The sequence below is a fragment of the Coloeus monedula genome (assembly GCF_965178545.1).
Source record: "Coloeus monedula genome assembly, chromosome: 2".
NCBI classification, from domain to species: Eukaryota; Metazoa; Chordata; class Aves; order Passeriformes; family Corvidae; genus Coloeus; species Coloeus monedula.
In genome coordinates, this window is record NC_138782.1 from 57,665,172 (window position 1) to 57,680,193 (window position 15,022).

Below are 15,022 nucleotides of genomic sequence, written 5' to 3' on the forward strand. Positions count from 1 at the left end.
AGCCTACCTACACTGCAAAGAAAAAAACAACTTTTCTTTAGCATCTCATCACAATTTCCTTTGTCTAAGCAGAATTTTTTTTCTGTTTAATCCAAAACCAGAGTTTAGAAAAACAAGTTTTCCCATTTATCCTATTTTCTTAATGTCCCTTCAATACCACTTGTAAAACCATAATAGCAGCAACTATGAAATACGTTAAGTGTTTCAGAAATGTTTTTACAGCCATTCAGTGATATGTTAACTTTGCTGCCTGGGGTTAAATTACTAAACACAGCACTGCAGAGCAGCTGCCTCCATACTAAACTCCAGAAAAGCTGAAAACAAAATCTTACCGTGACCATAAAAGTAAGAACTACAAAAACAAATCGGAACCATATTTCCACTTGTGAAAAAGTTGGATTATAGGTCTTCCACTACAAGAAAACAGAAGAGCCCAATGAATGGTATTTTGACAGACTACATACGACATCAATAATTAGCGCTTTATGCAGATACTGAAAAGTTCTGTGGCTTTTCAAAATTTAAAGGTACAACCAAATTCCACTATGTCACCATGGAAAGATAAATCTGTACTCACAGGACTATCTGATAAAAAGATAAGCAAAGCAGCCTAATGGCAGTGCTTCTCTTTTATCCTGCCACTTCATAACATACTCGGTGCTGTCATATGTTAAAGCAATCTCAGGACAAAAAGGATAGTCTTCATTGATTTCAGTTGCACTTTCAATCAAAGTTTGAATGCCAATAAATGAGTAAATCCAGTGTGTTCTTCTGTACTACCAAGGTCGATGAATAAATTGATTATGAAGAGGTCAAAAAGGTACAGGGGTACTTCTGTAAGGGGTTTGTTTTCTTAAAGCTTCCTCACTTGTCTCAGAAGTTAAAGGAAGGATAACTTATTACAAACACAGAAATCTTCACATGGGTTAAGGGGGAAAGACTCCTTCTTCTACTGTAATTATTAGAAGGGCATAAATATTAATTATAACATGTCGGTTTGCATAAACTCTGCTCTGTTGACAATTTATCTCATACCTGGCATGCTTCTGAAGCCATTTTTGAAATGTAAACTCCCTGGCACAATATATGCTCTGCTCATATGAACAAGAAGCTTCACCTTTCAATGTATTAAATCTGTCAACCTCTGTCTTGTCTTTTTAAACTGTAAATGTAGAATGAAAATTATATGTAGAGAAACCTATTATGCAAAAGGCAATCCATTGATTTCAACTGAGATCACCATAAACAACTGTAATAATGAAATAAATATGACAATGTTAGTTGCTGCGGGAAAGTTTGGGTTGGGGTGGTTTTCGGGTTACACACAGGGCTGCCTTAAAGGCAGCCTGCAAAGCAAGATAATAAACTGTACAACTACAAATGCCCCAACACTTTGTTCTGTGTGAAATCTGGCACTAAATAGTTTGTGAGCTTAGGGGTTTTTTTCCCCCTAGAGCTTATTTTTAATTATGTGCTTTATGCATTAGAATATTAAAAATATTAATATTTAGAAAGTTAATTTAGTATATCAAAAATATTTTTCCTTTACAGTAAGATTTTTGGTTGCAACCTGCTCTCACACACTGAATGCTATATACCATAGTAACCTGTGTTATAAACTTGGTTCAGTTCCCTCTTCTCCCAATGCAAATGTTTCTAAATTTCTTCCTGGAGTCAATCAATACACATGATATAAGTGTTTTATAAGCAATCTTTAGCACTATGAACTGAGACAGTTATTCCACTGGAGGGCATTTTAGTGAGTTATTTTAGTAACCTGCTTGTGTTAGCTGAAAAAAAAATAAAAATTCTCTTCCTCATAAGCACAGCACCCCCCAAAAAAATCTCTTCATTTTTCTTTGACTTTGTTAAACCTTTCCAGCCCACACTTTCATGAAGTCTGAAAAATTTTGATAATTCTGATATACCTCCTGGAGAGGCTGAAAAAAATACCACCCTTCAGACAGGCAACATCTCTATAAGCAAATGCAGAAAATTGGATTTCTAATCTAGCTTGCCTATTGTAAAAAGTATCTCCCAGCATTCAGACTAAATTTATGTTACAGAAAACAGCAGTAGTAGTTCTGAGAGAAAAATTTTCCCTTACAGAGTTTAAAAAATTGGTCTAGACCCTTATCAACAGTAAATGCTATAACAGCTCTGACATGAGTAGTGACAGAAAAAATAATTATGGTACATTTTTTTATTTATCTTCAAAAATCTGATACTTCTTTGTTACAGATAAAGCACACTTCTACGGCATTAAAGAGACTTCTTTTACTAGTACAAAGCTTTATACTTACTGTGAAAGTAATATTCTGGATGGTGTACGTTAACTTGTTTAGATCTCCAAAGCTAACAAATATGTTGTACTGAGTGTAGTTCAGGTAGCCCAGATGAGCAACAATGATTTCACTGCATTTCTGTGAACACACACAGAGAATAGTACATAGAAGGCTTCAAATTATTCCAGAACATGCGCTCTTAGTATAGGTTGGAGAATTTGTTTCTAAATGGTTCAATATTGATGATATTTATTATATATCTCACCAATCTCAATCAATCTGATCAGGACTTTCTTGAAAGATACCAGAGAGAGCAGAAGATACTGATAAAGTCAGTCAGGTGGATCAATGACTGAACAATAAACAGGGCCAGCTTTTCACTTAAGCTGGTGAAAGCAACTGCTTTCAGCACCAGGATGGATCTGAATAACTCTGTCGGGTCAAGCTGAAGAGATGGGGCTATCCTGTACTAACTCATTTTTTAAAGTAAATAAGAGAAAAGATAAAAGCCAAGTATATTGCTCTCTTGGCTGTGTAATTAAACCTAATGGAGCACTAGTAATTAATTTCTGCAAATTTCATTGATATGTGCATATATCTATATAAAAATAAAACACTTGATTTACTATATATGCTTATCATAAAAAACTTCAGCTATGGCCTTCCTCAAGGATTTGCATCTAGAGAAGCTGGATTGGATGTCTTTAATCTTAAAAATTTCAGTGCAAATTACATTAGAATATCCAAACATTTCTTCACAGTGACAAAAAAATTTAGCTTTTTCAGAACACAGTTGCCAGCTGATTTCAAGCAGACTCTGCAAGGTGTTGGAGAAGAATTTTTCTCTCCTCTGGAAGCTCACAGCCAATCTTCTGCTACAAAATTCCTTTCTTCAGTAGTGCTAAATCTGTTTAGGTGACTGAACAGGACCCATTGATTTACTGGCAAAGAGCAACTCTAACAAGAAAAAGGGGTCTTTAACAGGCAGTAGACAGAAGTCACAGAAGTAAACAGAAAAGTGATGGACAGGTAGCTGTCTTGTCAGCATCACTGCCCACATTGCCACTACAAATAAAACTGTCCTGTAGACTTTTTCCTGAGACGTGTTTAACAGACACATTCTTCTTATTTGCAGTGTAAGTAGCATGCACAGAGATTTAAAGAAAATGCAGTACACCAGAGCTTTTTTTAAGCAAGTACATACTTGCGCACAACTGAGTAATCTTGTCCGATTATGAACCTGGTTGTTAACATATGGTGTGCTTCCATCCTTCACCACTCCCAGTACTTTGACTGTCATAGTCACATTCTTCTTGAGGGATACTGGAATTAAAACAGAAAACATTAATCTATTGCTACATGCAGAAATGAAATCTCACATAGAGTTCCAAAATCATTTAAAATACATATGCTATCCAAATACTACTCAGACTTACTTACTCAGTTATACATTACTGGAGTAGGGGTATTTTTATATGTAGGCAGTAAGTCACAAGCCCTTTACTGAATCTTGACAGATTAACAATTACTAATACAGTATTTCTCACATATATACAGGGAAGCTTTATTGAAAAATCAGTATCATTACAATCTACACACTTAATTCCCCCCAAAATGAAGAAGGAAATACACAGATTATTTAGATACTACTGTTTTCACAGAAATAACAACTTTTCCCCAACTCCTGTTGCTTCCAATTCAATCAGTGCTGTCCATGTCTTTACCAAGGGAGGGGGGTGAAGTGGAAGAAAAGCATATCAGAGGAAAAACCCACCAACCACAGCCAGAAAGCAACAGGATCGTGTGTAACAGATGAAATTAAAGATATAATAGACAGGTTGCTATAGCAATTTCCTGAGAATTAGGTAGGAGTCTCACCATCGTGCTGGTCCAACTCAACTACACAGGTCAGCCACAGCTGCTGGTTGTAAGTTGACAGTGGTGGCGAACTTAAATTAAATGGCTTCAGCTGTAAAAAACCCCACAAAGTTAGCACCAGCCTTTACACTGTTACATGACATAGCTGTAGTTACAACGATGAAAGGCATGTCAATCATGTTTGTGAGAATGTTTTTGAGAAGAGATTTATATGTGCTACTCCATGGACAGTGTGATAAGCAGCTGACATAGAAGTCTTACAGAGAAGTAGTTTAAACAGCACATTTATTTTGCACAGTACTGCAGTAAGGAAAGGTATGACTACCTAAAGCCCATCAAAGCAGCAGCAATAAAACAGGAATTCAGATATGAAAAACAAAATCCTGAGGCCTAGCCTGAATATAAGAAATAATTTTAGCACTTTACTTCAAAAATCAGATTTGTGGGCCTTCATCTGCTACACAGTTTTAAACTTGTTCAACTATAATTACAAAAGAGCCCTGTTTTCCACTAGGTTTTCTAAAAATCCCACATTCAGTTCAAAAGAATGCAAGATATCATTAAAGATAAAACCTACATGCAAGAAAGACTTCTCTAATTTGAAATCAAGATGTATTTTAAAAAAAATAAAATCCACCCACAGTACTGTATCAATCCAAATATATAGAGGTGACTAATAGGTTAAAAAAAAGAAATGTCCCAGAGTATTTAAAAAAAATCCACAACAAAACCTTTTTAGTGCTTTCACCAAAAATACTTTAGATATTAGGTTGATAGTGAAGAGCCAGACAAACAAAAATGCAAGAACTGAGAACCAAAATATGAAAGCATTTAAGAACATGTGAATTTTCCTGTTAGAAAGCCAGATCCCATATCTTGGTCACATGATAGTGAACAAATAACAAGAGAAAGAAGTATTTCTTTACAGATGATAGAACGGGAAATCACAAGAGAGACATCATTAGTTGCCACTGAGTGTATTGTTTTTCAATGCATGTTCTCAATTTCTGTTTCTGAACTCCCTACAAGAATCTCCAACATTAATTCACCAGGGAAAAACTCATGCATTTCTTTATCAGAAACTGCCTAGTGCAGAAACATCCTAGAATTCTCCACCTGACCTGCTCGCAACAGGAAGAGACCAGAAATTGCTGCTGGGCTACTCATGAGGTAACACAGTGGTGATACAGTATTACATGTTCAGCTTCAAACTGGAAAGCACCACTAAGACATTTAGAATAACTGGAGGAAAGGAGGGAAATGTTTAACATTACTAACATTAAATAAAGCCATTAATATAATCCAACAGTATTTATTAACTCTTACCTTTAGGCTGTTATTTAAGTCAGTTCTTGCTACAGAAGTTTCAATTACATTAGGACCTTTACAATATATAAGAAGGAAGAGAGAAAATAATATTGAAGTATACATATTACTGATAAATAATGATGTAAATACAGGCTTTCAGAAGACTGTAGAAAATACCTCCCTGCAAAGCAGGTAAACAGTATTCCACTTTTCAGATGTTTCGGATAAAGGGTAAAGCGCTTGGATATTTCAATATAATTTATAAATCTGACCTGCATGTTCCTTTAAGCATCTCTGCCATAGTATTTCTAGGAATGATTAAATTGGAAGTAAATTATAAATCAAGAACTCCATGTCGGAAGCCCTGAATGTGTACTCTAAACTACTACAACAAACCACACAGTATTTATATACATATATCCCAAGGTTTTTATGGGAATGCAGTCATGAAAGCACTCAGCTACAGAAAAAGCTAGCTAAGCACCAGTGGTTCTGTTGTTACAGCAACTCAAAGGTCAACAAGGACTGCAGAAAACACCTGAAAAAACTGCACGTTAAATAGTAGTACAAATTTTCCATGGCCAAACTGTTACCACTACCTGGCTTACACGGAGCACAGTGTCCGTAATGCGCTGCACTCAAGGCTCAGGTACCAGGGCAAATGCATCCCATTGTATTTGGTGCATGATGCTAAAGCCTTTTTAAATACGTGTAGTACTTGCCTATACAATCACAGTAACAGCACTTTCTGACTAATGATGGATTTTCATTGCATTGGTCTGTTTAAGCCAAGGTATCACATGTTTGTTTAGCAACAATTCTCAATTTACTCAGATTGGCCCCCTCCTTTTCTACAGAAAACTGGGCTATCATATATTATGTGTATCATCACATCAATAAAGAAAACTGCATGGAAGCTGTGTAAGCAATTTCTCCTGCAGCAGACAATCTATTTAATAAATAATTTCATGTCCAGTTGTAGTCAGAGATGCTCAGCTGGATATCAGACCTTTTCTGCAACCACTCCTCCAATCACTCTGGATATGGACACACACACACACTTAGCATGTACTGACCAACACATCCACTCACACCCTACTGTATGCAGTAAAGGGGAAGCAATAAAATCATAATTTATGTTAGAAGAGACATACAGAGGACATCTAGTTCACACCCTTGTTTAATTTGATCAGGTTGCTGAGGGCCATGTCCAGTGAAGTCTCTAACATCTTTAAGGACAGAGACTCCCACAACCTGTCTGGGAAACCTGTTCCAGTATTTAACCACCATTATAGTGAGAAAAATTTCCTAATATCTAACTGGAATTTCTTGTCTTCCAGCTTGTGTTGCCTTTCCCCCTATCATCATGCACCTCTGAGGAAAGCCCCATCTTGTGTGTATTCCCCTGATAAAGTGGTTCCAGACAGAGGTCCAATTTCCTTTTTGATATGCAGGAGCATGCGGTACTGAGGAGAAGAATGCACACATGTTTTTATGTACACAAAACATGAAAGGACTAAACCAGGAAAGTGACAGGGAAGAGTAGGCAAAGATCTGTGACTATACAGCAGGTTGTGAACACACAGAGATGATGTATAGCAGGATAACTGCATGGAAGCTGTATAAGCAATTTCTCCTGACATGAGCAGGACATAAACACCTGTATTTGGGCCAGTAAGATCCCTCTGTCCAAATGGTCTCTCCCTGTATATATTTGGTCTGGTAATTTAACGGAATTTATTAATCCTCAAAATATGCTCTTTCAATCACAAACTCAGTATTACAAAAATTATGCAAGAAAAGCAGTTTCTCACAAAAAACAAAAACTTCAAAGTCACTACGGAGAAACAATGGAAAAAAAGGAAGTTTATAAATGAGCAACATGGGATCACTGTGCAAGAAGTATTTTAGGTTAGCTGTCATGAGAGCTCTAAACGTGCAGCACTGCTTGGGCTCCTGCAACCGCTCTAATAACAATATTAACCATCTTACAGACTTAAAAGGAAAAATTAAGAATTTCAGCCATCACAGACAGAATTTCATATTAGAATTGCAGTGCAACATCACCAATAGCCACCCCCTACAAAATCAGTTCTGTATCATTGAACTTTTCAGTTCTCAAGTACATATAAACCAGATTTTTGAAAGGTATTTTTTGTTTTAAAAGCATAATTGAGTTTCAGTAGGTGTTCACAGTTGGTGAGCCATCACGTCAGTAATTAAGTCTTGACAAAACAAACAGAATTAGCCTTTTTTAAGGTTGGTTTTTTTTTTTAATCGGAAGATAGGAACCAATACTGGAACAGAGAAATCACAGTCAAATTTTTAAGGACAACAACCAAGCAAATAATGAAGTTCTAGTGCTATAACTGCTGCTTCTCCAGCAAATGATATATAAAAGCTTTTTAAAGCAACTGACCAAAATGATGCTGTGGCTGTCTTACTAACAAATGAAGACTCATTTAAATAGTTATTGTTTTTCTTTTAGTCTTGCTCACTTAACAGAATCACAGACAAAGGCAAAGAACCACCCTGAGGTGATGAACTGCACAGCTACAGAAAATGAGTTCTGCACCTTGGATTTCCTTTGCACTTGTCTCACCCCAAAGATAACACAGACCCATTGGGAAAAAGGAAAGAAAGTGAGTGCAACTTGGAAAAAAGACCAAACAAGTCTGTCTGTCTTGGCTTACAAGAACTGTCTTTATTTCTCAGATGAAAAGCAAGATTTCTGCCAGGCTTCCCGAACTACAAGTAGAGATGTTGAGTGTGGTCAGTGGCATATTCAGGTAGCACAGAAAATATGGGGGTATCTCCCACACTTGCATTTACTTAGCGGGTTTGGTGAACTTTTCTCAGACTGTACCCTTTAATGAGGGAGCATTCTGTTGTTAGGGCCCCTCCTTCTATTCACAGGAAGCAAGCAGCTGTCAAGAAAAGCCACGAGGAATATCACAGTAATTGTTCTGTGAGTCTCCTCCCAAGGTAAACAGCATTCTTTTAAAAATATTTAAGTTATAATGAATTATGTCAGCCAAACTATCCAGCAGACCAATCTTACAAGGAAGAGAATCCCACAGCCATGCCAGTTCAGGTTCTGCTACTGATTAAGAACAAAACACTCAGTTTTGTCTTCCAGGAGCATTGCTTTTTGCCTAGTCTTACATAAAACAACTTTCTTTAATTTCTTGCAGCCTGGCAGTATAAGTACACAACTACAAATATGGTTCAATTTTAAAGCCAAATAGCCAAATTACACTAAAGTAAATAATTCCTTTTTTTCCCTTTATCATTCATATAAAATGTGCTTTTGCAAATGTGTTTATGCAGTATTTTAGGGGCCAAATAATGCCCTTCAGCATCCTTCAGCAAGTCACAGGAATATCAGCAGTTAACCTTTATGAACTGAAAGCATATTTAGGCCTTCAGCTGCTATAATAAATCAAACAGCAGGAAAGAAGGTTTTATTTCACAGACAAATTTTATTATTTAAGGCTATTATGAAAAATCTATTCCCTACAAGGCACAGATGGGCACAAAAAGCCCAAACAGCTGTCTCCAATTAATCTGCTCTTCTTTCCAAGGCCGGCAGGACTGGATGGCTCCCAGGCCTGGGCAGCCCTTCTCCCTCTAAAGGAGGTGAAGGACAGGGCAGAGGTAGAGACAACCCAACAGACAGGTCAAAAAGTGTCAGAGAGGGGCACAGGAGAACACACTGGACATGCTGGGTGATGTGGAAGTCAGCAGCAAATAGGGGAAGATGATAACAACCTAAAGTAATTCTTATATAGGGAGCGGGTTGCTTACTGACTAGTGATGCCTGAGATGGCCACCTAAAAACAGAGACTAGACAAGAATAAGGGAACAAAGGTACTTATTTGAAGGGCCTTCAAAGGCACACCTCGGGCAGTCAAAAGGCTCCACCCAAAATGCATCCTGAGTCACGAGTTCTTCACACTTTTGTAAGTTTGGTCCATTTGCATATCAGGATCAATTTTCCAATTACAACTTCGGTTAATGATGTAATTTCCCCAAGTTTACTCCCCTTCTTACAACGTTGGTTCACACATTTTGGGCCTAGGACAATCTGGGTGTCCTTGGAAAGCAAGCTTGGAGAGCCTTGTTATGTCTAACCAGCATGAGAGAACAGTAGCTAGCAGGCCACAAGAAACTTCAGAGTTACACACTAGGCAGTACGGATTTGAAAAATATAAAAATTAAAACCTAAGGAATCACTAGCAGTCCCTCCCTTCCCCTCTACCTGTCTGTCATTTCTGTATTGATAAAGCTCTACTGACAGCACAATATTAGTATATTTAACACTGCCATGGCAGCACACTGACTTATTTTTCAAGAATGTTTTAGCCCTGGAAAAGCTCTCTGGCATGAAAGAAAGAGGGCTCCCTTGCTTTTCAACTCCCTAGTGATACTGCGTCTTTGTTGACCAGACTACCACAAATCTCTCTGATCTCCAGGCAAAGCACCCAGGCACTAACTGCTTAGCCTCCCAGGTCACATCAGGACCCTTCAAAGATCTTCGAAACCAGAGACCTAAGCTCACACATTTAACAAGTGAAGTTCGTATTTTTACACTAAAATATTTTGTATTTCTGTGGCATTTATCACCCAAACATTTAGAAGGCTTTACGAACAGTTACCAGTGTCCTCACAGGAAATTAAGAACTAGCACCACCACTTTACAGACAGAAATACAAAGAATTAATGTAGCAGTCTGCTGAAAAATTATGTTACAATGAAGCTGTTTTGTTTCATTTTACTGACTCTCCCCTGCAAAGCAGTTGCAAATGCTAAGTCTTTGTAGGTAGTACTCCCATGAAAAAGCGAGATGGAAGAAACACTTCCCTGTCCCTTGCTCAGACATCTCAGGAGCAGTAAGCTCATTAGCACTTAAATACATCCATAAATACCAACAGGTTTAGACAAAATGTAGGAGAACTGTAATCTTTTAAAAAGAGAACATCCTTACCTGCTATTCCTATGAAGACTGTCAGTCCAAAACAAATAAAGAATACTACAAAGACCAAAACAAAATGCCTTTTGGACAGTGTATACAATCGCATCGGGGCCAGCCTACAGGAAGCAAAAGAACCACAGAATTAGTGTCGGTCATATTTCTAAAGGGTCAGAAAATAGACCCCATTCATTCTTCAACAAAGAAAATTAAACCAAACTCTGAGGTAACATGTAACACTAAGAAAAATAATATTAATGCTGCTTCATAGAGCAAGGATAACAACACGAATTATTAAACATATATATGTGCACACATATCTGTGCTCCACAATGTATGAATTTTGCCCATTCTTTTTATGCTAGGGTTTTCTATTGTCCTAAGACTTGAGCAATAGAAAACATTTGTTAGAGAGAGAAAAAGTTGTGGTTTTGTTATTTCGTACATAATTAAATAAAATAATTTAAACATCCAAGACACTATGTCTCTTGCAATGACAGCTTAATTTAAAGGGACAGACATCACTAAGAACCCAGTTACCTGCACAGGATCTTGAAGAGCTGTCTATACCCCATAAATATACTTCACCCCTGCAGGATCATCCCTAACAAGGAGTAGGGCAGAACTCCAGGTCTGCTAGATGTGCATGCTCAGGCTTTGAATTCTTGTCTGAGCTCCACCAAAGCTTGGGAAATAGAAACCTGAACTTAAGTTTACTATTGGACACCTAAAATACAAATACACATACAAACAATGTCATCTCTTGCACTATGCTTTGGTGGTTATCATTAGGTTAAAGACAAAATGGAAGGGGGGGAGGGCAGGGTATATTCAAAATACCAATTGCATTCCCTGGAGAACAGGTAACATCCAGTTCTGTTAGCCTAAGGGAAATATGATCAAATAATAAATCCTAGATAAGGTATCCCTCCTGTATCTTCCTTTTTGTTAAACACATAATTCAAAAAATTCTTGAGTTACACCAGAACTGAGCCACTATATACCTGGCTTTCTACTGCTGTTCCAGTAGGTATGATCACAGGAATCTGTACAGTTTATATGGGAAAGCTGTAGGACCGGGGGGCTGATGGGGTTTATGAGCACCATGGCAAGAAATGAAACTGTAAGACTTTAATGACAGTGCTCCCTTTTAGCTTGGAATAAAACAACTTCTTTTTGCCAGCTGAATGGTGCTCTTACTGGTTCACCACATTAGCAAAGAATTGCAGAAAAGGTGGTGAAATTCTTCCCATAAGCCCAGCCTGAGCCCTGGGACCAGGTACCACATGCTGCATGCATGGCAGCCCTTAAAAGCAAAGCAAACAATTCACTTTAAACCAGTACAAGGATTTAATAATAACAGCCTTTGTTTTCTTTGAGAATCACTACATTCTCTCCAAATGAAGCACTAACAAAAAAAAAAAAAATTACATTATTCCTTCACTGTAAAGTTTGAGAGATCCAAATCTTAATTTATTAACACGCAAAGGAGGTGGGAAAGGGGGGAAACCCCATAGAAGTAATGAGAACTGCAAGCAAGTAACGGCAAATGTTACCAGTCTGCACAAACTGGCCGTACAGAACTCCAGGCAGAGCACCTGCAAAATACTTGCCATACATCTTTACACACAGCAGAAACTCTGCATCAGTCTAGATGTCAGAACAGCTGATTTTACAGCCAGAAAAGCCAAATCATACATGACACTACCAAGTAATTACCACAGAAGCAGTGTCAGATCTCCGTCAGAGATCATTGCACAGAAGCCTCACAGACAAATATGATTTTGACTTTTAAAAACACCAATTAAGACAGGCATTTCAAACCAGAACTTGTCTGCACAACTTTAGCACGGATATAACTGCAGTCTTTTTCTTAAATCAATATCTTAAAACCCCAGCCTTCATGCCTTTAAACCATGTGAAAGCTATTAAATCTGTACTAGTACAAAAATAACTAAGGTGCATTGTTCTACCAGCTCCAGGGCTCCTTCAGTTCCACAGATGACCTGTTTACCGAAGTACACCAAGTATGGGATACTATCTTGAGATACCTAAGTATTAATCTTAACAAGAAAATCCTTGATTATAAAAACAGTACATAAAATGTTGACACGCCTAAATTAACTATAAGAGTTCAAGTGGATACCACATGCTTCATGGCAGAGCACATACTGAGGATCTCACAACACAGGGAAGTCCATGGGTCGAGCATAGCTGACAACTGGAAGAGTATCATGTTTGCAGTAAAGCATAACATATAAGCTGTTCAGAACAGCACAAGTGTATTTGGACATCCACTTGACAGCTACAGACTGATGTAGGATACTTCTGACTTGCTGTGCATGCTCTTGGTTCTTTTGGTAAGTTTTCTAATTTCAAAGTTTTTGCAGACACTTCAAAATGCATGATGTGAACATGAAAAGCAGCTCCCTCTCCACACTCCTTACAGGACAGTCACCAGTTCCCCACCCAGCCAACAGAGTATTACAACCACTGGCAATTAGCACCTTGATTTACTCATAAGCCAGAGTATGTGTGCTTGTGAGCTTTTGAAGAAACATGTTCCAGACACTGGCTCATTCTTTATTCCAGCTGCTCTCCAGATGGTGCAACACCTGGAAGTCAGAATGGGTAGGTGTACACCTACCTACCAACAGGGATGCTGGTACCTAACACAGACTGGAGACACAGAGAGGAGGGACATACCCCGTGTTTTCCTTTCATACATACCTGTACTCCTCAAGTCTCACTTAAGCCACCGACTAAATGTGCTGCTTTAGAGGTCAGTAAGGCAACATGGACACTTTTATTAACAGCAAATGTAAGAACTCAGCCAAATCTTTACTACATTTCTCAAGAGGGCAAACAACAATTTATAGCATTTTTATCATGCTTCATTGCCCCTCGCCGCAGTCGCAGAACTTTCTTGTGTAGATTTAAGTGTCTTGTTGCACCTATCACCAGCTGACATACAAAGCAGATAAAATCACCTTCCCATAAGTTCATTGTTTAACACCTGCCTTTGGGAAAGAGATTATATAAAGTTTATGAATATACATAAGTGCAAGTTGGTGATCCCCCACTGACAGCTTCTTTCTTACACTTGAACGGCCCAATAAAGCATGAAATGTTGGAAACACATTTACGAGAAAATTTTAAAAGGTTCCTCCCTCTGGAAGCACCTGTTCAAACAAGTAAAGAACTGCGCTTTGCTTTACCAGCAGAAGATGCTTTAATCAGCCCAACCACAGCAGTCAAACGCTCAGGACTAGCCATCCAAGTGTCTGCAGCTCTTTCAGGCAGCTTTAACCACCTATACTCAACTTTATCCTAATTCAGAGCTGTTTATAATTAACTTATGTCTGAAACTGACTGCAAAAGAGGAGAAAGCACTAAGATACAAACAAAGAAATGTTATACTTAGACATCTCAAATAGCAGTCAATAAAAACTAAACTGCACTAGTGCAACCCGTGGCAGAGTGAAATTTGGAAATGCACACTCATAACAACTGCACTCTTTCAGTAGCCATTCATACATGACATGCAAAGGTGAGTTACATTTTGCTCTTGGAGTAAAGTTTTGTCTCAAATGGTTTAGCAAAATGTTTCTCAGGATATTCCTCATCTTCAAATCACTTCTCCTGACTGTACAAGAAAGTCTTTAATGAAGACCATCATGAAAAACAGACCCTGTTATACAATAGTTTTCACTTAAGACTGACTTTAAAGAAGAGAAAGCTGTGGCAAAACTGAGATTAAGCAGTAGGTAGGCACAGTTGATATTAAAATCAGAAATAACTCGCTTTTAGGCACAGCAGTTTTTCTAAAATCCTAGCCTCAACATCTCTGCCTCCAACTGCTCTTCTCTATTTTAGGCTCACTCGCAAATAGAACCATCAAACCCACTTTGATTTGAATGATTACGTATGCTACCTACGTTCACAGTACTGGGGTCTATCCATACACCCTGCACTTGCTCATGGTTTAAAGACATTGCTTGCTTCGGTGTCCCTCAGAAGACCTTGAATTTCTTCTTGCAGATGTATTCCACAACGGTTAATAGCTAATGAGGCAGCACATGACTACATAAAAAGAGGCATAAAATTAACATTGTCAGCACTATACAGAACTGCTATATGACAACTGACAGATAACCATGGCCATGCTTTACCTTTATATGTATGCACGGGCTGGGTTTGGCTTTTTTTTTTTTTTTTTTTTTTTTTTTTTTTTTTTTTTTTTTTTTTTAGTTCCAGTTTGTTGTATTCATTTAAGTCTGAATAATTAGTCACGGCTATGGCTCTATCCATGCAAAGAGATATCCGGGAAAACAAGTTTTTCTTTTTCTTTTAACAAACAATCTGAGAGTGGACATACCGGGGGCGGGGGAGGTTTTATCCACCATAGGAAAGGGAAACTTACAGGGTTCCTCTAAAGAAAAGGGCCGTCACCACTCGGGCTTCTGAGTGGCGAACCACAGCCTCAGAAACATTCACTTAACCCTCAATGGGCTGATTTCCTTAACGAGGATAACGTGTATAAACTGAATTAGATTCAGATTGCCCAAAGAGACTGGGG

At 38.0% G+C, this 15,022-nt stretch overlaps 1 protein-coding gene across 1 annotated transcript in view; it reads right to left on the reverse strand.

The window, feature by feature from the left end:
- Positions 1-15,022, reverse strand: part of TMEM181 (transmembrane protein 181) — a gene marked incomplete at its 5' end in the record, with an annotated part of 36,752 nt that overhangs the window by 12,453 nt on the left and 9,277 nt on the right. The window contains 6 exon segments of the mRNA XM_082302742.1: positions 333-413; positions 2,304-2,423; positions 3,490-3,608; positions 4,164-4,254; positions 5,490-5,545; positions 10,459-10,562. Coding sequence (XP_082158868.1) covers positions 333-413; positions 2,304-2,423; positions 3,490-3,608; positions 4,164-4,254; positions 5,490-5,545; positions 10,459-10,562 — 571 coding nt within the window.